The sequence below is a fragment of the Lagenorhynchus albirostris genome, chromosome 20 (genome assembly GCF_949774975.1).
Source record: "Lagenorhynchus albirostris chromosome 20, mLagAlb1.1, whole genome shotgun sequence".
Classification (NCBI taxonomy): Eukaryota; Metazoa; Chordata; class Mammalia; order Artiodactyla; family Delphinidae; genus Lagenorhynchus; species Lagenorhynchus albirostris.
Window position 1 is genome coordinate 2,852,635 of NC_083114.1, and position 24,448 is coordinate 2,877,082.

Consider the following 24,448-nt stretch of genomic DNA (forward strand, 5'->3'; position numbering starts at 1 on the left):
TCCTGAGCACCAGCTGGGGGCTGGACGCTGTGCTGGGTGATGAGATACAGCAAAAAAAAAAAAAAAAAAAAAAGCAAGATCTCACCTCTTGGAGAGCTTGGTGGGTAAATGTGTGGCTCTGGATTTGAATCCTTGCTTTGTCACCTCGCAGCCACGTGGCCTTGGACAGGGTATCTACTCTTGCCCAGCCTCAGTTTCCTCATCTGTGAAATAAGGTTGCTCTGAGAGTTGCACGTAAAGCACTTAGCACAGCGTCTGGCACACAGTGACTGCTCACAAGGCATCTGTTATTGTTAAAGATGAAGCCAGGACTTCCCTGGTGGCGCAGTGGTTAAGAACCCGCCTGCCAATGCAGGGGACACGGGTTCGAGCCCTGGTCTGGGAAGATTCCCAAATGCTGTGGAGCAGCTAAGCCTGTGCGCCACAACTACTGAGCCTGTGCTCTAGAGCCTGCGAGCCACAACTACTGAAGCCCACGCACCTAGAAGCCCATGCTCCGCAACAAGAGAAGCCACCACAATGAGAAGCCCACGTGCAGCAACGAAGACCCAATGCAGCCAAAAATAAATAAATAAATAAATTTATAAAAAAAAAGATGAAGCCAGATGATGAAGTAAATGTTAACAATACTGGACAATGAGTTATGATCAGAGAAATGCAAAGTGTCATGGAACACAGAGTGGGGTCTAGGAAAGGCTACCCAGAGGAAGTGATGTTTAAACAGAGAGGTAGGAATTGGCTAGAGCAAGGCAGTGTGTGTTTGTGTGTGTGTGTGTGTGTGTGTGTGTGTGTGTTCCTGGCAGTTGCAACAGCTTGTGCAAAGTCTTGGAGGCTTGGAGGCAACAGGAGAGAGCATGGCATCTGGAGAGACTGAAATGTGTTCAGAATGTCTAGAGCAGGGCTGTGCAATAGAATTCTCTGCTATGATGGAACAGTTCTATCTCTGTGCTATCCAACGTGGCAGCCACTAACCACATGTGACTATGAGCATTTGAAATGTGGCTAATGTGACTGTAGAACTGAATGTTTGATTTAATTTTATTGTAACTGACTTAAATTTAAATAGCCACTGTGGCTGGTGAACTTACATTGGACAGCACAGGTGTTTACACTGGAGTGTAGTGTGTACCTTCAATCCGAGATGAAGGTGGAGTGTGGAGAAGGGCATCCAGACTGCACCGGCTTGGTATGGACTTTGCCTTTTACTCCAAGTGTCGAGGGAAGCCACCAGCTGGGGGGAGGGGAGTTAGGTGATCTGGTTTTCAGTTTTGAAAGATCACTCTCGTTGCTGTAAGGAGAATCGATTATGGGGGTGTTGGGGACAGGAGTGAAGCAGGGAGACCAGCTTGAAGGCAGCTGTGGTCTCCCCGGCAGGGATGATAGTTGCTTGGATCAGGCAGAGATAGAGACAAATTGGTAGGTTTGCCGGGTGTGGGGATCCTGACGGCTTGGATTTTAGGAGTGAGGGAGAGGGAGGTGACCTAGGGCTGGATACTTACTTGGATGGTGGCTGCGTCCCCAAGTCCCTGGAGTCTGGACCAGGGCTGGTCTGGAAGGGAGGTCTAATTTCGAAGCCCAAGTCGGCCTCCTGTCCGCCCCTGCTGGCTGGTGCTGGAAGCGCCTTTAGCTCAGGGAAGGAAGGCAGCGGCCGTCAGGGCCCCTGGCTGGGGGGCTGGGGGGCTGGGGGAAGGCCCCGGAAGGTCGGGTGGGCGGGGTGCATTTCCAGGGAGAGGTGCTGGGCTGAGTCTCTCCTCTCCGGGGGGCGTTCACATCAGCTCTCCCTGCCCTGCGACGGGTCAACGAGTTCCCAGGCTGAGCCACATGGCCGCTGGGGGGCAAGTGGTGGGGAAGGGGAGGGGCGGATGTCCGTGCAGTGGGGCGAGTCCCCTCCCCGCCCCATGCGACACGCCAGCTCCCCCCGAGGCAGGGCCCCGCACCCAAGGGTTGCCTCAGACTGCCCCCCCGCATCTGGGGGCCTCAGCGGCAGGCAGTGGGGTGGGGGCGGGTGGGAGGAGGGGCGTGTCTCCCCAGAGAGGGTGTGGCCCATGGTCCGGAGGGTCAGTCTCCCGGCCAGCGGGTCCTGCCGCGGGAGAGCTGACCCCGCTGCGGCCAGGCGCGCGGGCCGGGTGGGCTGAGCGTGCGGAACGCCGACGGACCCAGCCGGCACGCGGGGCTCCCAGCCACTCCGCGCCCCCTACGCACTTCCTCGGCAGCTCCGCCGCCCGCCCGGACGCGCCGCGCGCAGCCTCCGCCGAGCCGGTGAGTCAGGGATGATGCGGGCTTCCCAGGGGCCCGGGCCCCGAATCCTGACGGTGAAGGGTGGCGGCCGGGAAGCCTGGGTGGGCGCCTTGCTCCCCCAGCCCTGAGCCAGGGTCTTCGAGGGGCTCCGGCTCTCTTCTCCACCTGGCCTACCAGATCCTTCCTCCCCGGCCGGGAGGATGGGGGGTCCGGTGGTGCAGCGGCTGGGCAGACAGCTGTTGCTGCGGAGACTTGGGAGCAGGGCTGGGAGGCAGAATGGTGAGGGGCTGGGGACATCAGCCAGGCTGAATGGCGTGTGGCCAGGGAAGGACGCCCCAGGGTGGGCAGAAAGACGCGAGGTCGAAACTGCATGATGAGGCAGTCGACAGGCCCTGGGCTCTCCTGCTGCTGTGGGAAGATGCCCCCCGCCGGCCCCCCGCCCCCCCCCCCCCCCCGGGGCTGAAGCTGCGCAGAAGATGGTCCAGGCCCTGACCCTCCCACCCTCCGCTTCCCGTCCCCAAGCTCTGCTCCGCTCCCTGCCCCCTTCTCCTCCCTGCCAGCCCCGCTGTCTCCCCCCTCCCCAGCTCTGGACTCATTTGCCTTCTTTCTGTCCATCCACTGGGGGGGCCCCCGGGGCTTCCCCCTCCCCGCCCTGGGGCCACGCCCTGGCGAGCGCTGGCGGCTGTGGTTTCAGCTCTCCCGGGCCTCGGGCCTGCCGGGGAGCTGCTGGGCGAGGGGGGCTTGGGCACCAGCGAGGCGTCTCCCTCCTGCTGTGAAGCCCCTAGAGACCCTAAGGCACACCGAGGTGGCACTCCTCAGAAACTGCAAGTACAGATGGGCCCTGAAAGGTTTTGAGAACTGCAGAGGAACCTCATGGTAGGCCGCGGTGGTTTCAGACTAGGCTCTGCCAGCAGCTTGGGACCTTGGGAGAGTCACTTCCCCTTTCTGAGCCCTGGTCCTCCTGGCAGCAAAATGAGGGGTTTGATAGGCCAGGGGGTTTCCAACGGTTTCCCCAGAGCACCCCACACCCCCTGTGTGGGAGGTTGAGCGACCTGCCCCACCCAAATCTGCATTTTTTTTTTTTGATGTAAATATTGGCCACTGAGCAAGATGTTTTCGGACCAGGGCCTGTGGCCTCTCAGGGATCAGGAAGTCCCAGAGGGAAGGTCAGGGACAGCTGTGGCCCCTGTTCCTCCAGCAGATCCTGGCCCTCCCTCCTGCTCTCCTCCCCGCTCCTGCCGGGCCGAGCTCCCGGCTGGCGGCTGGTCTGCTTGTACCCAGCTTCTAAACCTCTCTGGGCCTGGGCCTCAGCCAGCCCTCCTGCCCCCACTCCTGCTGGGAGAAGCAGATGCCTCTGACATCTCTGTCCCCACAGAGGTTCCAGCCGGAAGGAGCAGCCTCCTCCCCTTAGGATGTCCTCGCCCTCCAGCCCGCCCGCTTTCAGGCTCGAGACGTCAGATGGAGGCCAAGAAGATGGTGCCCAGGTGGACAAAGGAAAACTGGGCGGCGGTGCCGGGCCACCCCCCATGGAGTCACCATTCCAGGGCGAGGACCGGAACTTCTCGCCTCAGATCAAAGTGAACCTCAGCTTCCGAAAGGGGGCAGGTGCCAGGTGAGGCAGCAAGCGGGGCGGGGGGAGCCCGGGGGCCTCACCTCCAGCGGAGTCAGACTGGGTGGCCTAGCCCAGCCCCAGTGCCCCTGTGCCACAGCCTTGAGGGTCCTGGGTCTGGCTCTGATGGCTCCTGGGCCCGACAGGCTGAACCCTGCTCTGCTCTCTGGGGCTGCTCCTTCCAGAACCTTCCCCACTCTTGGCCTTCTGTCTCCTGGGGTTGTGTTCTTCTTGTAGGGACATACTCTTTCACCTCCTGGCACGTCCCTTGTTGGTGCTGTCCCCTTCCCAGCCACAGTCCCTGCGGGGGGTGCTAGCAAGATCCATGCTCCAGTCCAAGAGAATCAAGGACATCTGGAAATGTCCCAGGTGTTCCCGGGCTCTGCTCCAAGGCTGGACCTGTTGCCCTGGGGTCGTGGACTCTGGGGATTGAGGACGGTGGCCTTCTGCTCAGAGCCACCTTCACTGTGACTTTCCCGTGATGTCTTCTAATTCAGACTGTGGGAGCCACTCTCGCGGAAGCGCCACCTCCGGTCCTGTGGGTGTGGGGGAAGGGTGCACCTGGATCCCCGCAGTGTGAGGTCTGACATGCGAGGCTGGAGAACCTGCGTGGGCCTGGGCCGGGCAGCACTCTGCCAGGGAAGCCCCGCCCTCCCTTCTCATGCCTGGGACTCAGCCCCCAGCCTCGGCCTCCCAGCGCAGAGCCGCCTGTCCTGTTTGTGCTGCAGGCCCGAGGTCAGGTTCAGAGCAGGTCAGGAGAGGATGCTTGCAAAGCTTCTGGGAATGGGGAGAGGCTGCCCGAGGCAGAACCGGCCCCTCGATGCCCTTTGGTGCTTCAATCTGTGCTCCCGTGGGGCCTCCCTATACCAGGACCGTGATGCCTCCCTGTGACAGGAAGTGCTTTGTCCAAATAGCCACTTCCCCCGGCCGGACTGCCCACGGGACTCACCAGTCAGCCGCAGTGACCTATTGGTCACGTCGTGGCCGCGTGGTCTGCTGGATCATGGCTTAAAACACGACTGATCCCAATAGTCCCACTCATCAGAGCCCCCAACCCTTTCTTGGTTAATCCATTCCATGGCAGACCTGAGGGTCCCCAAAGCATCAAACAGTCCCCCCTTTCTTGTCCCTTCCTTTCTGCTGGTCGTGGTACCAGGAGCCCCAGGGGCGAGCCCAGGCGGGGATGCCCACACACGCTGGATTCAGAAGGGCTACCAGCACCTCCTGGGGCCTTTCCCGGAGGTGTGGCTTCTCAGGAAAATTCTGTGAGTGTCTGGTGTCCGCTCTGGACCCCACGTCTCTGAGAAACCTCCGTCTGTCCAGGCTGGAGTCTCTCTGGGGTTGGGAGTCGGGGTCTAGAGTTAGTTGAACAGCCAGCATCCCACACCCCGTGAGCTCTGCACCGTGTGACTTTGGGAAAGTTACTCTACCTCCTTGTTTGTCTGATGGAGAAAATAGAGATTACTCACGCAGGGCAGAAGTGAGGGCCAAAGGGGCAGGTACTCCATTGTTCGTCCATAGATGGTTTCGGAGAGGATGTGGGGCTTTTCTTGATTTTCTTGTTGAGGCCAGCGGCACGTACGGCCCCCAACAGTCTGTGGGCACCTCCGGTAGCCCCGCCCCGCCCCAGAGCCCAGCTCAAGAGCCATGACGAGCTCCTGTGCTGAAATGGATAATGAGGCTGTTGCGAGCACCTGGCGAGTGACAGGAGACGCCTGCAGTCAGGACGCGTGGTCCGGTGCCCCAGACAGGCCCCTGCTCCGGGGGTCTGAGCACTTGCGGTCTCCATGGTCTGCCTGGGTGCGTAGAGGCTCTCAAAAGGGGCTCCTGGGCCCCAGAAAAGGCTCCCTGGGAAGCAGGACTTTCTGGGGGCCCAGGGCTCTCCTGCAGCGTCAGTCACAAACCACATCCCCCCACAGCCAACCAGACCCAAACCGCTTCGACCGTGACCGGCTCTTCAGCGTGGTGGCCCGGGGGGTCCCCGAGGATCTGGTGGGGCTACCAGAGTACCTGCGCCGGACCAGCAAGTACCTCACGGACTCGGAGTACACAGGTAGGCCTGCTGCTCGGGCCAGAGCCGCCGTGCGCTGTGCTGAGACCAGGCTGCCGCTGGGTGTTGGCCACAGTCAGGAACTGAGGGGCGAGCAGGGGCGGAGTTCTAGCAGCCCTCCTGCCAGGATGACTGCAGGGGCCCTGCTGACAGAGCGAGGACAGCCCACTCCCTCTTCCACTCACCCCACCGGCTCCCAGCCTGTGTCTGCCGCCCTCAGCCGCTTCAGTGGCCGAATGGAGGGATGTTCACGGCCTTCCTCAATGCAGCCTTTCCCTGTCTCTCTCTCTTTTTCAGTAGCAGCATCGCTGAGATCTAATACACGTACCTTACACTTTATCCATCTCAGAGCATTCTTTGCCCCAAATCTAAATATCTGTATTGTTTGGGGATATCTGATTAGGAAAAGAACATGTGTGCCTTCTAGAAGGTTCAAATAGTAATGAAATGTATAAAGCTGAGGATAAAAACTGTCTGTCATCCTGGACCCCTGATAATGATTTGGGGTACATACTTTCAAACTGTTTAAATACATTAGGCATATATTTACATAAATGGGGTCATGCCATTGATGTAAATACATAATGATGTGCTTGTAATGGGCTTTCCCCCAACTTAGTCCATTTCAGTACACAGGCCTCTAACTCAGTCACTGTAACAACCTGCAGAGTTTCCCATCCTGTACATTTACCACAATTTACTTAACTAACCCCTTAATGGTGGCCATTTAGGTTGTGTGTAGTTTTCAGCCTCAACACACTGTGTGCCAGGCCCTCTGTGGGCTAAGAATTTTGTATATAATTCCATGTGATCCTTACAATAACCCTGAAGGGTCCCATTTTACAGTGAGGAAAACTGAGGTTAAGAGAGGCCAAGGGGCTTTCCTGGTGGTGCAGTGGTTAAGAATCTGCCTGCCAATGCAGGGGACACGGGTTCAATCCCTGGTCCAGTGGGCCACAACTACTGAGCCTGTGCTCTAGAGCCCATGAGCCACAACTACTGAGCCCACACGCCACAACTACTGAGCCCGCACGCCACAACTACTGAAGGCTGCACGCCTAGAGCCCATGCTCCGCAACAAGAGAAGCCACCGCAATGAGAAGTCCACACACCACAACAGAGAGTAGCCCCCGCTCACCACAACTAGAGAAAGCCGGTGCGCAGCAGCGAAGCCCCAGTGCAGCCAAAGATATAAATAAATAAACAGGAAGCCAAGTGACTTGCCCAGAAGAGACAGAGTCATTAAGTGGTAGAGCCACTTAAGAAATACTGCTCCAGGGCTTCCCTGGTGGCGCAGTGGTTAAGAATCCACCTGCCAATGCAGGGACATGGGTTCGAGCCCTGGTCCGGGAAGATCCCACATGCTGCGGAGCAACTAAGCCCATGCGCCACAACTATTGAGCCTGTGCTCTAGAGCCCACGAGCCACAACTACTGAAGCCTGTGCTCCTAGAGCCCGTGCTCCGCAATAAGAGAAGCCACCGCGATGAGAAGCCCGTGCACCACAACGAAGAGTAGCCCCTGCTCACTGCAACTAGAGAAAGCCCGTGTGCAACGAAGACCCAATGCAGCCATAAATTTAAAAATTAAAAAAAAAGAAATACTGCTCCACATGTTCTCGTGTAGATAGTGTTGCACACATGACGAACTCTGTCTTAGAAACTTAATTTCTAGGGCAGAAACTATAGTCATACCTGTTGGTATTCTAACACCTGTTGGCTGGAGTCTTAGCTCCCTCCAGCCAGCCGGGGTACTTTGGGGCATGGGCTCACTGTACAGGCGGGTGGGTGGCCTGAGCACCACGGTGCCCCCCCCTCCTCCCACAGAGGGCTCCACGGGGAAGACATGCCTGATGAAGGCCGTGCTGAACCTTCGGGACGGAACCAACGCCTGCATTGAGCCGCTGCTGCAGATTGACCGGGACTTGGGCAATCCTCGGCCTCTGGTCAACGCCCAGTGCACAGATGAGTACTACCGAGGCCACAGCGCCCTGCACATCGCCATCGAGAAGAGGAGCCTGCCGTGTGTGAAGCTCCTGGTGGAGAATGGGGCTGACGTGCATGCCCGGGCCTGTGGCCAGTTCTTCCAGAAGAAAAGCCAAGAGACCTGCTTCTACTTCGGTGAGGAGCCTTCTTGGATAAATTGAGCTGCAGAGGCGGTAAGGCCTTGCCCAAGGTCACAGGGTTAATGTGACCCTTAAACCCAGATCTGTCTGACCCTGAGGCTCATGCTTCTAATAGCTAGGCCGCCTGCAAAAGCAGTTTGTCTTAAGAGGTGTTTTATCCTTGTCTGGCCAAGGAAGCTCACCACACATGAGCTCAGACCAGGGCAGGGGAACGGGGGCGTAGAACTGGTGTGTGAGGAGACTAGACCAGATGGGGCCTGAAGAAAGGGGTGTCTAGGCCCCGGCAAAGCAAAGAGAAAGAGGCGAGGGGCGGGAACCCTGGTTGGCAGGCTCCCGTTCTGCTCCCTTAGATGGTGAAGAGCTTTGGGCCCCTCTCCCTTGGGTCAGAGCTGGACAGAGCCACCTTGACTGGGGCTCCTAGGAGGATGCGGGGCCCGGGGCCTTCTCCGCTCACTGCACTGGCCTGGGTGGGCCCGGGACCCCAAGGCTGTGCGCATCCTCTCCTGTGGGCGCCTGACCCACCTCAAGGAGGTCCAGGGAGGGTGAGAAGCAGGCGGGTGGATGCTGGGAGGCCCAAGGCCCAAGCTGTCCCCTCGGCCCCCAGGCGAGATGCCCCTCTCCCTGGCCGCGTGCACCAAGCAGTGGGACGTGGTGACCTACCTCCTGGAGAACCCGCACCAGCCCGCCAGCCTGCAGGCCGCCGACTCTCTGGGCAACACGGCCCTGCACGCCTTGGTGATGATCGCAGACGACTCGGCCGAGAACACGGAGATGGTGACCCGCATGTACGATGGGCTGCTCCAGGCGGGGGCCCGCCTCTGCCCCACGGTGCGGCTCGAGGACATCCCCAACCTGCAGGGCCTCACGCCCCTGAAGCTGGCCGCCAAGGAGGGCAAAATTGAGGTGAGTGGCCAGCCCCCCTTTCCAGGAAGCAGCAGGACTCAACCCGGGATTTCTGCAGGAAGAGCCTGGGGTGGTGTCTAGCTCAGAACAGTTTCAGCATGCACCTCTCCTGTGTGTGTGTTTACTGATAAATTATATATGAGCTACAGAATGAATATATTACATTTTAAAACAGGGATTTTATTTTATTTATTTATTTTCTTTTGGTTGCGCAGCTTACAGGATCTCAGCTCCCTGATCAGGGATTCAACCCAGGCCACGGCGGTGAAAGCACCAAGTCCTAAACACTGGACCATCAGGGAACTCCCAGGGATTTTTTAAGTCACTTGGGTTTCTTGATTAGGAGACAGTCTTGTCATGTTCTTAGCTCTCAGGTTTTCTTCGTATTGATGGCTAAGTGTTCTTGATAACGAACGTATCATCATTTTGTTTACTATAACAGTTGCAAATTTTTCTCCCAGTTCAACATTAAAAAAATTTTTGTGGCATTTTTTGCGACACAGAATTTTTACATTTTTATGTATCCAAGTGTTATCTTTTCTTTGGTTTTGCTATTGCTTAATTCCTTCTACAAGGTTTTAAAACTTTGTGTGTGTGTGTGTGTGTGTGTGTGCATGTGTGCACGTGAGTGTGTATATTCCGTATCCATATTTGCTTCCAGACTTTTCTTTTGCAGTTTGATTTTGAATGCCTAAAACTTCGATTTATCTGAAAGTTATAGGTTACTCTTATAAAGAGTAAGCACGAGGGACTTCCCTAGTGTTCCGATGGTTAGGACTCTTTGCTTTCATTGCCGAGGGCCCGGGTTCAATCCCTGGTTGGGGAACTAATAGCCGCTCGGCAAAAAAGAAAAAAAAAGAAAAGCATGCTCCAGCTTTACCTTTTTCCCAGACGACTTTCCTGTTGTCTGATCCTTATTATTAGGGGAGCTTACAACCCACACAGCCCACACAGGGCCCAATGCTTAGAACACAGGTATTTTTAAAGGTTAAGATAAAAATAAACATAAGCAGAAGTTTTATGTTTTTTTCCTGCCCTCCAAGGTCCCTGGGGTGTGGGTACCTCTCTTTGCCGTCTAGAGGCATGGCTATGTGGCCTATGGAAGCCGCTGCCCCATCTGGGAAGCCTCCCCACCATTCCTCATTTGTAAGACCAAATTGCTTCTGGAGCTGTCCGGGTTAGGGGTGGCTTCTAGTCTGTTGAAAGCTCTAGACTCTGGCCACAAACGTGCACACACGTGTGTAACTGGTAGCCTCTGATCTCATGGGGCCTTAAGGACCCTTGGATTGGGGGTCCCTCGGCCATATGAGTGTCCAGGAAAGAGGCATTGGGGCAGGAGTGCGGAAGGAAGAGGCAGGCTGGCAAAGGCGGGTGGGTGGGAGTGTCTACGTGGTGGCTGAGTGTGCGTGGACCTGTGTAAGAGTTCATATGCGCAAGGACCCGTGGGTGCAGGGCATGTTCGCGTGTCTGGGCGGTGGGCAGCTCTGTGCACGCCAAGCTCACGTGCCTGCCCTGTAGATTCTCAGACACATCCTGCAGCGGGAGTTCGCGGGGCCGTGCCAGTCCCTTTCCCGCAAGTTCACGGAGTGGTCCTACGGGCCTGTGCGGGTGTCGCTGTATGACCTGGCCTCTGTGGACAGCTGGGAGGAGAACTCAGTGCTGGAGATCATCGCCTTTCATTGCCAAAGCCCGGTGAGCCTGCTTCACCCCAGGGGCGGGGGTGTGCGTAGGGGGCCTGGCAGAGCTCCCCGCAAGGTCCACAGTTCGGGGCTGCCTGCAGGGCCGCCCCTGCCCTTTAACCGAACAGTCGGGGTGTGGTTGCACGTGCGCACCCGGCCGCTGGGCACACGCTCGCTCCACACGGGCCGGTCCCACCCGACACAGGGGTCACACCGGGGTCCTGGTGGCTACCGCTGGGGGCCTCTCTGGACTTGTCACTCCACAGCCACGAGGGTGGGGTGGCGGCCGGCGGGGAGGGGTTGCTTGGGGCTCCGCACCCTTCCCGCTCTCCCTGGCGCCTCCACGTGTACTTGCTGACTGCACCTCTGGCTCTCGCCTTCCCATCCCAGCACCGGCACCGAATGGTGGTTTTGGAGCCGCTGAACAAACTGCTGCAGGCGAAGTGGAATCTGCTCATCCCCAGGTTCCTCTTCAACTTCCTGTGTTACTTGACCTACATGTCCATCTTCACCGCTGTCACCTACCACCAGCCTGCCCTGGACAAGGCAAGGCAGGGAGGGGCACATCCTGGGGAGGCCTCCTGGAAACAATCCTGGCAGAAGATGGGGCAGGGATTACAGCCCCGTCCTGCAAATGCTGACCGGAGGCCAGACCGCTTGGTGGCCTGCCCGCGGCGCTTACACAGCTGGTCATGATATGGAAGTAACAACATAGTAGTAACAACAACAATACTACTACTCACTGAGTGTGCAGCACACGTGAGAAAGTATTCAAGTGACTGACGACGTGTGTTAACGTATTTAATTAATTTCACAACAACCCTCTGAGATGAAGAACTCTCATCGTCGCCAGTTTACAGTTGAGGGAAGGAAGGCACAGAGAGTTTAAGGAACTTACCCAGGGTCACACAGGCTGTGAGTGGTGGAGTTGGGATCTGAACCCAGGGAGTTTGGCTCCAGAGCCCATGTTTGCTCTGCTGCTCGGGGGGCCTCCCCACAGCTCTCACGAGCAATGGGCCCCCAGCCTCGCTCTCAGCGGGGAGCTGCTGGGGGGGACCCCAGGCCCGACCCTAGTGTGTCTTCGTGCAGGACTTCCTCCCGCTGGAAGGAACTGCTGGGAACTCCATGCTGCTGCTGGGCCACATCCTGATGCTGCTTGTGGGGGCCAACATCCTCATGGGCCAGGTGAGGGTTCCTCCCATCCCCCACCCCAAACCCGGAATTCTGCTACAAGCAGCCTGAGAGTGAGTTCACGACAGTCCCTCCATGTACGGGAAGCTGAATCCCACACCCGGTCCCATCCTGGCCAGCCTCAGGGCAGCTGAGGGCCGAGGGTTCTGGCCTTGCCTTTTGGGCTGGGTACCCTCCCTGCTGTGCTTTCTGGGGTGCCCACGGGGCAGCAGATATCTCCTATGACTCCTTGGCAGTGCCGGCTCTGCTCCCCTGGGAATGGAGCTGGAAGCCCCTGACCCCAGGTCCCTGGCTCATTCCTCACTTGGGGAGCACAGGAGGGTGGCGACAGGGGGAACTCAGCCCAGTGCCTCCAGCACGGCCTCTTCAGGGCAAGATGCTGCCAGCTTGCAGGAGACAGGCTGGGCCGTGGCACTGAGACTCTTGGAGTGAGTCTTTGAGGGTGGGCAGGACGTAGGCACCGAGGCCAGGTTGGCTGGAGCAGCCGGTGGTCCCTGTGAGGCCAGGGTGGGGGAGGGAAAGGAGCCTGTTTCACCACGCGGAGTGTGAGCCCTCCACCTGGACCCACAGGGAGACAGCAGGCCCCTGGCATTGTCTGGGTCTCTGCACTTTTTGGAAACAGGGTCCAAACTTTCTCAGCTACCAGCAGGACTCATGAGCACCCCAAAAATTCAAAGCTGCCGCCCGAGCCCCTGAGGTGGTCCTGGCGAGACTTTTACAAGCAGGCCGGCCGGCGGCCCTGAGGGCAGCGGGGCTGCTTGTGGCCTGGAGAGCAGGTGTCACGGCCTGTCCTCCTCCTTCCCCCGCAGCTGTGGTACTTCTGGAGGCGCCGTCTGTTCATCTGGATCTCGTTCATGGACAGCTACTTTGAAATCCTCTTGTACGTGCGCCCTCACTCCTCCCCTGTCTCCTGCCTGGGAGAGGGCACCAGGCGGGCTTTGGGGGTGAGGACCCTGGGCCAGGGAGCTGCAGGAGGCTGGGAGCAGCTCACAGGCCAGACCCCGGAGTCGGGCTGCTGTCCGGTCCGGGCCCTGAGCATGGTAGTCACATCGACCGAGCCCTCGCTCCGCACCAGTGGAGGCTGAAGTCTTTACATGCGTGTCTCCCGGAATCCTCGCCGACACTCTCCGAGCCGGGCGTTACTACTGTTACCCCCGTTGTACGGGGGAGGGAACTGAGGCCCACGGGGGTTGAATGCCTTGCCCGAGGTGGAGGTCAGGATGCTTGGATCCAGTCCCAGACAGAGGCGGAACTTCTCATCTCTGAGACCGCGGAGGCAGCGGCAGCGGGGGTCAGCGCTGGCCACAGGAGGCCCGCGAGCTGACCCCGCCCTGCCTCCACGCAGCCTGGTCCAGGCGCTGCTCACCGTGCTGTCCCAGGTGCTGCGCTTCCTGGCCATCGAGTGGCACCTGCCGCTGCTCGTGTGCTCGCTGGCGCTGGGCTGGCTGAACTTGCTGTACTACACGCGCGGCCTGCAGCACACAGGCATCTACAGTGTCATGATCCAGAAGGTGAGAGGCAGGGGTGGCCCCGTGCAGCCAGACCGGGCAGGGCTGGACACCGCACCCCGGGGGGCTCCTCGTGGGCCCGGCAGGCAGGTGCCTCCCCCAAGCTGAACCCCCCACCAGCTCGTGCCTTCTAGGTCATCCTGCGGGACCTGCTCCGCTTCCTCCTGGTCTACTTGGTCTTCCTTTTCGGCTTCGCTGTAGGTAAAGGCCCCCCGTCCCCCACCCACTCCTTGTGCCCCCTCGAGGCTGCCCGCTGGTCTCCCCAGGCTGAGGACCCCCTGCCTATCTCCTCAGCACTGGTGAGCCTGAGCCGGGAGGCCCGGGACCCCGGGGCCCCTGCGGGCTCCAACACCACGGAGGTGGCGGGAAAGGGGGACGCGGAGGGCAGCACGGCCCCGTACGAGGGCGTCCTGGACGCCTCCTTGGAGCTGTTCAAGTTCACCATCGGCATGGGCGAGCTGGCCGTCCAGGCCCAGCTGCGCTTCCGTGGGGTGGCGCTGCTGCTGCTTCTGACCCACGTGCTTCTCACCTACGTCCTGCTGCTCAACATGCTCGTCGCCCTCATGAGCGAGACCGTCAGCAGCGTCGCCAGCGACAGCTGGAGCATCTGGAAGCTGCAGGTGCCCGGCGAGGTGCCCCGTCCCCTCCAGCGTTCCAGGCCCGGCAGGAGTGCGCAGAACCCACTGAGCTGGGCCCCCGAGTGGGTCCGGCCCTCTCGGGGCCTCCCTCGGCCACTCCTTCCTGCGCAGGGCTGACGGGAGGCTGCAGTAAGGGCTGAGGGCGGTGCCTGGCACACAGTAGGTGCTCAGCGTGTTAGCCACCGTCATCATTAGTATTAAGTGCTTTCTGAGAGCCTAGTGCAGGGCTAGGCACAGTTCTAGGCTCTAAAGACCCGGCGGAGAACGAGACGGAGACCCCGCCCTCATGTAGCCCCCTTCGTCGCTTGTTCTGTGGGGCAGGCTTGGTGGACGGGGCAGGCTTGGTGGACGAGGCAGGCGGGATGCGCGATCCTGGAGCTGGCCCAGGCTGCAGGAGCTTTGGGAGCAGGGGCTCGGGTAGCTGGGAGCTCATGTGGCACCTGCCTGCCGTGGAAGCAAGAGCTGCTTCTTGACTGGGGAGGGTCGGGGGTGGGCCTAGGCAGTTGGTGCAGGGAGAACCTCGCCTGCGGGGGCTGGACTGTGTGACCAATTCACCGTTGACCTTGGGCAAGCCCCTCACCTGCAAAGTTCTGTGCCTGCCCCCCTCCCCCAGCTCGCTTGTGTGATAGCAGCAGGCACGTGTGACGTTCCATACCTGGTGGAATTCTAGAACCTGTAACGTTGCAATTGCAAGGAACTGTAGGGCGCTCGTCACATGCCGACTTCCCAGCAACCACCCAAGGCATATTGGCCTCAGTCTGTAAGTGGGAAAGAGACTCAGAGGGATACAGGGCCTGACACCACATAGGTAATCAAACCTCGGGGCTGGACTCAAATCCATGCACTTAGCAGATGCAGAGTTCTACTGTAAAGTGCTGGCTACTCTGTCTGATGTATCCTTTGTCCCCAGAAAGCCATCTCTGTCCTGGAGATGGAGAACGGCTACTGGTGGTGCAGGAGGAAGAAGCAGCGGGCAGGGGTGAGACTGACAGTTGGCACCAGGCCGGACGGTCTCCCCGACGAGCGCTGGTGCTTCAGGTGAGTGGAGAGGCTGGGGGGCGGCCTGGGGACCTTGCTGAAAACCAGGCGACAGCGGCTAGGAGTCAGGTCTGGTGGGAAAGGCAGGGCCTCGGGGCGCCAGGGGACTCTGCCCTGGACAGGCGAGGTCAGCGATGCTGGATCTCATAGGCCCGGCCTCCACTGCCTGCTCTTCCTGTCTGGTCGCCTTCCTGTCCCACTGACTGAAACTGGAGGTCCCTCCCCAGTGGTCCCTGACCGACTCCTTCTGGCCTGAAATGGGGCACAGTGAGGAGGCCAAGAAGCCAGAGGCATCCTCGGGTTAGAGCATGCTAAGCTTGCCCTGGCTGGTCTGCTCTGTCCTCCCAACGCCCCCGTCCTGACCACGGAGGCTACAAACCCTTCCACGCAGAGCAGACGCTCCCATGGGGGCGGGAACCTGGTGACAAGTGCTCGGCCAGCAACACACTTTCCTGAGGTAGCAGCCAAGCAAGGGCGGCGGGTCTTAGCCACGTAGAGTAGCCGAGAAAGGGCCCCGGAACCTGGGAACACACAGATCCAGCTGATCTAAACTCCTCTCTGGACGCTGGGGGCAACCCAGGTCGCCGTGAACAGCCAGAGGGGACAGACGCCTGTTCCCCCCCGGTGGGCGCCTGGCCGGGGCGGCAGTCTGAGAGCCGAGAGGACGGGGCTCGCGGGGGGCTGCTGGGTGGCCCAGTGTCCTGCGGAGAGAAGCCCCGTCCTCCTCACAGCCCTGGGGGCCCCTCTCCTGGGGCAGAGCACGCTGCCGCCTCGGCCTCCTGGAGCCTCACAGCTGCCCTGTGGCCCGCAGGGTAGAGGAGGTGAACTGGGCTGCGTGGGAGCAGACGCTGCCCACGGTGCGTGAGGAGCCCTCGGGGCCAGGCGGCCCGGGTGAGTAGCTGTGGAGTGTGTGTGTGCGTGTGTGTAAAGGGTTTGCCCCTTAAAGCGGCGATCCCCCCCCCCCCGGTCGCCTGGGAAACCGGCTCTTGGGCACCCTCCCCTCCCTCCTCCGCCAGCAGGGGGACAAGTTAGGGAGGCCCCCCAACCCCGTGGCTCCGCCCCGACAGGCCAGCCTCGCTGCCGCCACACCGCTGAGAGGCCACTTCATCCGCCTTTGTCCCCGTCAGGCCCGCGTCCCCTCCATTCTAGGGTGGCGCTGGCCCCCTCCACCCCGACTCCTTCGTCCCCCTCCACGGCCGGCAGGCACCCACCTCAAGGCTTCGTCCCCCCTCCTCTCCTTTCTCGTGCTCTTTCCCACGCCTCCACTTGCCGTGGCCACCCGAGACCCTGTACGTGCGTGGAGTCTCCTCCGGCCGCCCGGGCTCCTGGGTCCCTGACCGCGGCCCTCGCGAAGCGACAGCTTTCCTGCGCACCTGTCTCTGTGTCGCCCTTCCTCCGAGTCCTGCCGTCCCATCCCTGCAAGACTCGTAAAGCCCCGTTGTCCCTCATCTTGCCCCGCGCCGCCCCGACTCCCTGCCCCACCCGCCCGCGCCGCCTCCGGCTGGACACCCCCAACAGGAACAGCCTTGGGCTGCCCTGCCGGGGCCTTGTAGTCGGCCCCACCCTCCTGGCCAGGCGGGGGGCCTTGCGGGTCTCTCCCCCGCCCCCTGGTGCTGAGTGTCCTGGGGCCTCCGGTGGCTGCGGCCCCGCCGCCGGCCCCTCTGCCCTGCGCCTCACCTCTCCCACGTCTGCACCACGCGGGGGCTGCTCAGCTAGCACCCGGACCCCAGACAAGGCTTTAGGTCCAGGCTCGTCCTACTCCAATCCCTCGTACGTAGACGAAAACTACACACAGCCGCACCACACACCGCCTCCCACTCCCTGGCAGGCCGCACCCCTCCCCCCGGGGTCAAGGCCCAGAGCCGTTGTCCAGCCCCCTCCCCGCACCTCCCTCCATGTGCCGGCCGGTCCCTCCACAGTGCTCACGTCCCTTCCTTTCCCGGGCTCTTGTCTCTGTAGGTGCCCTTCCATCCTCCGGGCGTCCCTTCTCCACCTTCCCCACCGGTGGCGGCGGGGGGTCAGGGGGGTGTCTCCTCTCTCGTCTGAGCACCTGACGCTCCCCTCCCTCTGGCTCCTCAGCACATCATCGGCTGTTCTGGTTTCTAACACAAAGGCCTGTCACCTGCAGGGACTTTCAGCTCCTGGGAGGAGGTCCCTGACTGGCACCTGGCAGGGGTTCAAAAGATGCTTGCAGAAGCAGGGAGGCAGGAGAGGGACTGCTGGGGACCCCGAGGCTGCTGTCCCCTGGCATGATGTGGTTTCATGGCCGTGGTTCCCTGCTGTTTCCCTGGTGCCTGCGTCCTGGGGACACTCCCTTCATCCCATTCACAGGCGCCCTGAAGAACCCAGCCCTGGCCTCCCAATCCAGCCAGGACAGTGCCGTGGAGGAAGACCATGTGCCCCTCCAGCTCCTTGAGTCCCACTGATGCAGCAGGGGGCCGGGAGGACAGAGCACGGAATGTTTCCAGCCCCACCTACTGGCTCTGGGACCTCAAGGGACTTTGGTGGCAAAAATAAATAAGTAATTCCTTGTGGCTAACTCTCCTGGAAACATTATTTGAGTAAAGGTACTGGGCCCCAGGACTTCCCTGGTGGAGCAGTGGTTAAGAATCCGCCTGCCAATGCAGGGGACACGGGTTCGAGCCCTGGTCCGGGAAGACTCCACATGTCGCGGAGCAACTAAGACCGTGCGCCACAACGGTCTCTAGAGCCCACGTGCCGCAACTATTGAAGCCCGCGTGCCTAGAGCCCGTGCTCTGCAACAAGAGAAGCTCACCGCAGTGAGAAGTCCACGCACCGCAACGAAGAGTAGCCCCCGCTCAATGCAACTAGAGAAAAGCCCGCGCACTGTAACAAAGACCAACGCAGCCAAAAATAAAATTAAAAAGAATTAAAAAAATAAAAAGGTACTGGGCGCCCGAGCTGGTCGGCGTCTGCATGTCTCTGTGAGCTCACGTCTGTGTCCGGGGCCGGGCTGCTCCCGCCCTCTCCTGGGCCCAGGGACCCTCACCTACCGCCCCCCAGCTGCCCTCTTCGGGGTGCAGGCAGCTAGCCGAGGCGCTGTGCCTGCTGTCACCGCAGACGCGAGGTGGTGGACACCAGCAAGCACAGCCGCCTGTCCTTCCTCTCCCACAGCCTCCAGACGCCCCTTAAAGCCACCCCAGGACGTCTCTCAAAGCCTTCGCGCTCCTGGGCTTACTTAGTTCAGGTTGTGGATTATTGCCTCCTCTCCCCGCTGGCTTCCTGCGCAGTTCCCACCCTTCCAAGCCTGAGGGACCTTCCTGAGACACAAGGGCAACAAGTTATCCCCGTCTCTGAAGGCTTGAGAGGCTCCCGGCGCCCACGGGGGCCCTAGCTGGCGCCCCCCAGCCCTCCGCGGTTTTGCAGACGCCTCCTGCTCTCCTTGGCACCTGCAGTATATCCTTCGCGCAGGATGGTGGACCTCGTGTGTGTCTGACTCCTAGGCTTGGCTCTCCCTAGAAACCTCCCCTCCCTCCATTAAAATGCTACGCTTATTTCTAAAACCAGCTCAAAAACCTATGTCTCGCTACCGCTTTTCCAGTTTTCACCCTTAGGGTAATGTATGTTCGTAAGACGCGCGTGCACGGGTTGAATGTTTTTTAAGTGGCAAGAGCCGAGCCTGTTCCCACGCTGGGACGGAGGGAGGTTTCGCCGCTGGTGAGACGGAGCACAGCTGGAGGAGTCCCGAGGGAGAGGGGACGGAGGAAGGAGACTGAGGAGGGGGTCGGAGCGTAGGGGGCTGGAGAGGCTCGTGCAGGGGAGAGCAGACGGCACCGTCCCCCAGGGCCAGAAGCAGCTACGGTGTGTGCACACTTGCCGCGCGCCCAGCCTCTGCAGGGTTTCAAGGGCGTGATCGCACGTGATGCGCAGAACCGCCGTCTGGGGCCTCCGTCGCTCCACCTTCCAGAGGAGCAACCGGAAGCTCACGACGGCGGACTCTTCGCTCGGGACCACCCGGCAGAGGGGCGGAGGGGCGGAGGGGCGGCGGAGCGGCGGGAAAGTCCCCAAACGTCTGGCGCGCACTGGACCTGCGCACGCGCGCTGGGGCTCGCTGTGCCCCAGAATTCCACGGCCTCGGAAGAGACCATGGGCTCTGCAGGAGGGGGGAGTCCGGGGGCGGTGCCTGCACCATTAAACGGGCTGGAAGTTCCGTTGAGTCTTTTGCCATAATCCCCCTCCCTTCTGTGAGGGGTGGAATGTTCCGACTGCTTAAGAGGCTGGGACGGTTGTTGTGGGGCCTTTCCACCGTAGGTGTCGGGCGGCTGGTGGTGAGTTCGTTTAGGCCAGTCCGCGGGCAGCAAGGGCGAGGGAGCCAGAGCTTTTCTTTTTTTTGCGGTACGTGGGCCTCTCACCGCTGTGGCCTCTCCCGTTGCGGAGCACAGGCTCCGGACGCACAGGCTCCGGGGCCATGGCTCACGGGCCCAGCCGCTCCGCGGCAGGTGGGATCCTCCCGGGCCGGGGCACGAACCCGTGTCCCCTGCATCGGCAGGCGGACTCTCAACCACTGCGCCATCAGGGAAGCCCCAGAGCTTTTCTAATTTTTCGAACGATGTCCTCGGGGAGCCTAACTGGAGGGCGGCGGGCGGCTGCGTCCACGCGGGCCTCAGGGCGGGCGCCGTGGCCTTGTGTCCGAGTTTGGGGGCCGAGGCCCGAGGACCGCGTGCGTCTTCGTCCGGCCGGGCAGCCGCCGTCTCGGGACCCCTGACCCCGGGCTCGCCGTTGGGAGTGAGCACCCCCCGAGAGAACTAGGTAAGCGGGGCTGCCTGCACCCTAGGGCGCGGAGCGACGTTCGTAGTGGGGCCGCAAGGGAGGCTTGCTCGGCTATCCTGATGATTCCGTAGCAAGTGCCGTCAGACACGAGGACTGACGATTTCTAAGCCCATCCGACCGCAGTCGCTGACACCTGATGCTTTACATTACTGTAGCTGCCCGAGTCTGCCCTAAATGCACGTCCTAATCTTTGTTTCAGAGAGTAGACACACTCGCTTTTGGAGACGGGAGCAGCATCCCTACCCGAGGTTAAGAGCCAGTCTGGGTAAGGATTAATAAGTATTGTAACTTAGCCGTGTCGGTCTTGCAACCTTAAATGCACTGATAACTGCCTAGTGTCTTCTCCCTGTTGTCGCTTTCATGCATTTGACGTAATTATGCGCTGCCTCGTTGCATAACTGCAACGGTTAGGAGGTTGCGGCCCCTAGTTATGTCTAAGCCGCATCTGTATTGAGACACGGATGCCTTACGGCGGTTTTAGCCGGAGACCAGGTCTCTGGGGCGGTACTGTGGTGAGGTGCTTGGCTGCTCTGATGAAATCACTAATAGGAAGTGCCGTCAGAAGCGATAACTGACGAAACCAGTTCCTGGCTGACTGCAGTCACGCGTCCTCACCAGTAGCTGGTGCCCAGGAGTAAGCTGGGCTGGACTGTGACCCATAATCTGTCTTCACCCAGGTTGCAAGCTAGTGAAGGGTGGCCAGCGCGTGATCACCGTACGGGAGCCCGAGCATCGGCCTGCTCCGAGGTAAGCTAGCTTTGGGCTCTGGAGAAGTTCGTGGTTGAGGAGGCCTAGCTGTTGATTCATGTGAAGTTTCTGCTGGACCAGATATAGGTCCGGCTGACCTAATACTTTGTGTCGATGCAGCCCTTGAGCATGATTGAGAAAATATCTGAGAATGATTTTGGTTCGTGATGTCTGGACCAGACGGCAGAGTGAGCCCAGGAGTTCCTTTTGATGTCATGGCTGTACAGTCCTGAGCAAACTGCTTATCTGCTCAGAGATGGACAGCCTTGGGTCTGTTAGCGATAACGTGACTGAACGGAGGTTAAGACGATGGGAACTGCCTCCAGTTGCTTTTGGCATCTGCTGTCTGTCCGTGGGTGCCTCATTCATCCCGCCAAGTTTTAAGCACTGAAGAGTGGGGTCAGCACAGCAGAGTTCTAAAGCGGGTGGCAGTGGCAGCAGTACCCCAGCCCAAGGAGAGGTAAGATCTGGTCTACACAATGACCACCCCCACGGTAGAATGGATAAGCAGCTAGTTCTGTTGAAATGGATTTGCAGAAAAGGATATCAAATGATGAAATCACCTAAAAAAGCTGGAATTACCGGCAGATTGTGTGGTGGTGAACCTACGGTTTTCTGAAGATATCTTTTGGGCTGTGAATGACTGTTCTTAGAGCATGAAGTAAGATTAACTGATACTTAATTTTCTTGCAGGCTGTGCTGCGGCAGGGGCAGAATTTGAAGTCCAAAGGAACAAGGGTAGCCATCAGCTTGGGCCCTGAAAACCTGGGCCTCCCACATTTGGTGTAGAAACACCTTGTGCTCAGTATCAGAGGGACGTTCTTACCAATGAGAGCCAAGAAATGGATTTTCTGGGACCGCGTGGACTGGCATTTCTGGTGTCACTAAGTTCATGAGTTTTCTTGTATCGTCCCTTAACCAAAAGGAGCTTTTGTACTTTTAAATATTGTATAAGTGTGTTCTTGGGTGAGAGCCTGAGGTTTCTGAACTGGAAACTTCCTGAAATTTGTATCTCCATGCAGTTAACCATCAACAATGTAATAAAAGTATGGTCTTTGGTATTGGTTCTTACAAATGTGTATTTGAAGGAAAAGTCCAGTTTGATCACTGCTGACAAATATTAGCGTCCAGGTATTAGTACTTGTCACCTTCCCTTTAGGTAGGTCTAAGCTGTTCTTCCCTCGAGACTTGGGGCAAAAATCCCAAAGCATTTTAAGGCATCTGTAACACGTGAGTCCAGTCCCTGCCCCCCTGGGCTCTGTCTGCCCTTCTGCATAGCCTCCCTGTAGCTCCTGAAGCCCTACCCCACACCTGCCCAGACAGCAGCAGGCAAGGTCCCACTGTCTGGCTCTTCACCCACCCCCATCTTGCCACCTTCCGACGTACCTGGCCTGAGGCTGGAGGCATGTCAGCCTGTGCTTCCCTAGCCCTCTGCTGTTTGCCTGAGGGGCTCTGTCTGGTTCACCAACACTGGGCACCCAGAATGATTTTCTCTAGCTCAAGAATGACTGGTTCCCAATCTCCCTGGACTTGCTAATTGTGCCTGAAAGGGATGACTTTTTAACCCATAGGCCTTGGGTAAGGGGAAGGTAGGGTGAAGACCTTGGCTTTCTCCCCTTGGGAACCTCCGGTTTATTTTTTTCCCCTTCTCCCAGTTGTCTTGCTTTGTGGGCCTGGGTTTTCGGGAATGTGCTCAAAGTAGCAAGGATTACTTTGGGGACTCCATGGGGAGGGATTTTATGGGAAAAGGGTCCTTATGAAAGCAAGCAAGGCTCACTCTGGCCTGTACCCTAGGAACACCGACGCATGTGGAGTTGCACTAGGTGGAGATGCTGTGCGGTTTCTGAGTGGCATGCACTGTCTGCCCCAGACTTCTAGGATGTCCTAATATTGAAGGGTATGGGGGGTGGCTGGTCCCGTGGCCTCTGAGGTCAGGCTGAAGGGTGAGCCTTGAAAATGGAGGCTGAGGCCGGGAAGTTGGTCCCAAGGAGCCTGGGCGCCACAAGGAGGAGGCAGACACCCCTCAGTCCAGATGGGGATGAGGCTCCTGGGGTCTCCAGCAGCCAGTCCCCTACCCCAACCGTCAGCCAGGAGCTGAGATTCCGACCTGCCTTGATCAGGGGCACATCCAGCATCTGGATATCTGTAACTCAGGACTGGAAAATCCCGGGTTAGATGCAGAGCCCCCACTACACTTCCTTTTCTGGGGGGGAAGCTCTGACCGCTCACATTAACTCAAGCCTCCAGCATCCCCAGCCCCTACACGGCACCCACAAGTTGGGAAGCTGAGGGTTGGTTCCTCTTGAGCCAGGGATGACTGCTGAGGAGCCAAAAGGCAGATGTGGACTGACGAGGGGGTGATGGAGAGGACCAGAGAGGAATTACAGTCCTTTCCTAGATGCTACCATCTGGCTTCCTGGGTCGGGGGGAGGTGCTGCCAGGCCCATTCTAGATGGTGGCCCGCTACCCCGCTGGGAACGCCCGCCCTGCCTCGGCCATCCTACCCCAGCAGGACTCCCTGGAGAGGCCCCCACCTCCCTGTCACGTCTGAGATGCACCTGTAGTCTCCCTGGCCTCCTGGTCCCCTCCAGGGTCCTCCTGGCCCACAGTCTCATCCCGGGCCTCGTCCCCGCTGCCCGGGCCCTCGCCCAGCTCCAGGATGGTGGGCAGGTGACCCTGCTTGGGGGAGCGCTTGCGCAGGCTGAGCAGGAAGGGCTGGGGCAGTGAAAAGATGTCCACGTTGTTGCCCAGGTCGATCCACGTGACACTGGGGAACTTACTGGGGTCCTTCAGGGCGTCGGTGAGGTCGCGCAGCAGGGCCCGCGTCAGCCGGTTGCCGTTGAGGGCCAGCGTGGTCAGCCGGGGCAGCGTGCTCAGCGCGGGCAGCAGCTGCAGGGCCATGTCGTCCGTGAGGCCCGTGAAGCCCAGCTCCACGCTATCCACCTGCTCCCCGCAGCGCTGCAGGTAGCCGGTCACCCGCTCCAGGTCACGGGGGGTCAGCGGGATGCCAGACAGGTCCACCGTGTTGTCCGGAGGGCTCCCGGCCAGGACTGCCTTGAGGCTGAAGGGGAGACGAGACAGCAGGGTTCAAGCGGGTGGGGCAGGCTTTTCTCCGGAGGCAGCCTCCGCTCAGCCCTCTGCCCGCGGAGCAGAGACCAGGGGCCCCGGTCCCCTTGCACTGCCCACATCTCAGCCTGGCTGCCCAGCGGGCAGAGCCTGGGGATCACAGGGCAAGGCCCAAGTGTTTCTGCAGTGACTAAGGGGACATTCTGGGGCCAACGCCGGGGTCTGCACTGGACTCTTTCCTTCCTTCCCGCTTTTTTTTTTTTTTTTTGGCTGCACCGGGTCTTAGTTGCGGCACGCAGGATCTTTAGTTGCGGCAGGCGGGCTTCGTCCCTCATGCGACCTTTAGTTAGTTCCTTAACCTCTGCGCCTGTTATTTGCCTCAGAAATGAAGCCAACTGGGTACCACAGGGTTGTCATGTGAAATAATAAACGCAGTCAGAACGGCGCCCTGTGCAGGAGGGCGGCGAAGGGCCGAGCTCCCTGCTCCCCCACGAGTGCCACAGATCTCGGAAGCCCCTCCTTCAAGACCATCTTCCCCACCAGACAGAGGGTCCTTGGGGGGGCCCTCGGGACGGCAGGCGGGTGAGGGCGCAGGGGCCCCGAGCCTGGTGTGGGCTGCTGTCCACCCCCTTCCACTCCCTACCGCCCGCCACCCCTTGCTCTTCTTTCTCACCCGCTCCCTTGCTCGGGGGCCCAGATCTCCCAGCTTCCAGATACCCCAGGCGAGCCCCAAGGCTCCAACCCTGGGAAGGACAGGGAGTTAGAGGGGGCGCAGCACCTGTTACCATCAGCAGCCCTGGGATCACAGCTTGGGCTTCCTTGTCGGCCTCTTAGGAGAAAAAACAGGCCAAGGGAAGAGCTCGGTA

The 24,448-nt window shown here is 59.6% G+C and overlaps 2 protein-coding genes, 1 long non-coding RNA gene and 3 other non-coding genes across 11 annotated transcripts in view; 5 read left to right on the forward strand and 1 right to left on the reverse strand.

Moving 5' to 3' along the window:
- Window positions 1-2,050: 2,050 nt before the first annotated feature.
- TRPV2 (transient receptor potential cation channel subfamily V member 2) lies at window positions 2,051-17,512 on the forward strand. Of its 5 annotated transcripts, XM_060135894.1 has the most exons (15): window positions 2,052-2,259; window positions 3,614-3,850; window positions 5,767-5,900; window positions 7,723-8,016; window positions 8,626-8,924; window positions 10,443-10,616; window positions 10,994-11,149; window positions 11,693-11,788; window positions 12,604-12,674; window positions 13,140-13,305; window positions 13,437-13,503; window positions 13,597-13,922; window positions 14,851-14,978; window positions 15,790-15,869; window positions 17,310-17,512. In XM_060135894.1, exons 2-15 carry the CDS (start codon window positions 3,651-3,653, stop codon window positions 17,402-17,404), a joined length of 2,286 nt encoding a protein of 761 aa, XP_059991877.1. In that variant the 5' UTR covers window positions 2,052-2,259; window positions 3,614-3,650; the 3' UTR covers window positions 17,405-17,512. The 5 variants fall into 5 exon arrangements, with proteins under 5 accessions (XP_059991872.1, XP_059991877.1, XP_059991875.1 ...); XM_060135889.1 differs by having other exon boundaries at window positions 2,051-2,259; window positions 13,437-13,922; XM_060135892.1 differs by lacking the exon at window positions 2,052-2,259 and adding an exon at window positions 2,485-2,517 and having other exon boundaries at window positions 13,437-13,922.
- A 1,697-nt stretch (window positions 17,513-19,209) lies between these two features.
- LOC132511998 (uncharacterized) lies at window positions 19,210-21,577 on the forward strand. Of its 2 annotated transcripts, none has more exons than XR_009537795.1 (4): window positions 19,210-19,267; window positions 19,969-20,034; window positions 20,447-20,516; window positions 21,210-21,577. It is a non-coding gene; the product is annotated as an uncharacterized LOC132511998 (long non-coding RNA). The 2 variants fall into 2 exon arrangements; XR_009537796.1 differs by lacking the exon at window positions 19,210-19,267 and adding an exon at window positions 19,352-19,748.
- Window positions 19,822-19,888, forward strand: LOC132512431 (small nucleolar RNA SNORD49). The gene has a single exon (XR_009538160.1). It is a non-coding gene; the product is annotated as a small nucleolar RNA SNORD49 (small nucleolar RNA).
- LOC132512429 (small nucleolar RNA SNORD49) lies at window positions 20,296-20,366 on the forward strand. The gene has a single exon (XR_009538158.1). It is a non-coding gene; the product is annotated as a small nucleolar RNA SNORD49 (small nucleolar RNA).
- LOC132512452 (small nucleolar RNA SNORD65) lies at window positions 21,065-21,137 on the forward strand. Its single transcript, XR_009538179.1, has one exon. It is a non-coding gene; the product is annotated as a small nucleolar RNA SNORD65 (small nucleolar RNA).
- Window positions 21,578-24,448, reverse strand: part of LRRC75A (leucine rich repeat containing 75A) — a 35,335-nt gene continuing 32,464 nt past the window's right edge. The window contains exon 4 of the mRNA XM_060135895.1: window positions 21,578-23,577. Coding sequence (XP_059991878.1) covers window positions 23,058-23,577 — 520 coding nt within the window. The 3' untranslated portion in view covers window positions 21,578-23,057. The remainder of the gene's footprint in view (window positions 23,578-24,448) is intronic.

Coding starts and splice junctions, on each gene's coding strand:
- TRPV2 (XM_060135889.1), top strand. CDS start 3,651: ATGTCCTCGCCCTCCAGCCCGCCCGCTTTCAGGCTCGAGACGTCAGAT. Junction 8,925..10,442: donor CCAAGGAGGGCAAAATTGAG/GTGAGTGGCCAG, acceptor CCTGCCCTGTAG/ATTCTCAGACACATCCTGCA. Junction 12,675..13,139: donor AGCTACTTTGAAATCCTCTT/GTACGTGCGCCC, acceptor GCCTCCACGCAG/CCTGGTCCAGGCGCTGCTCA.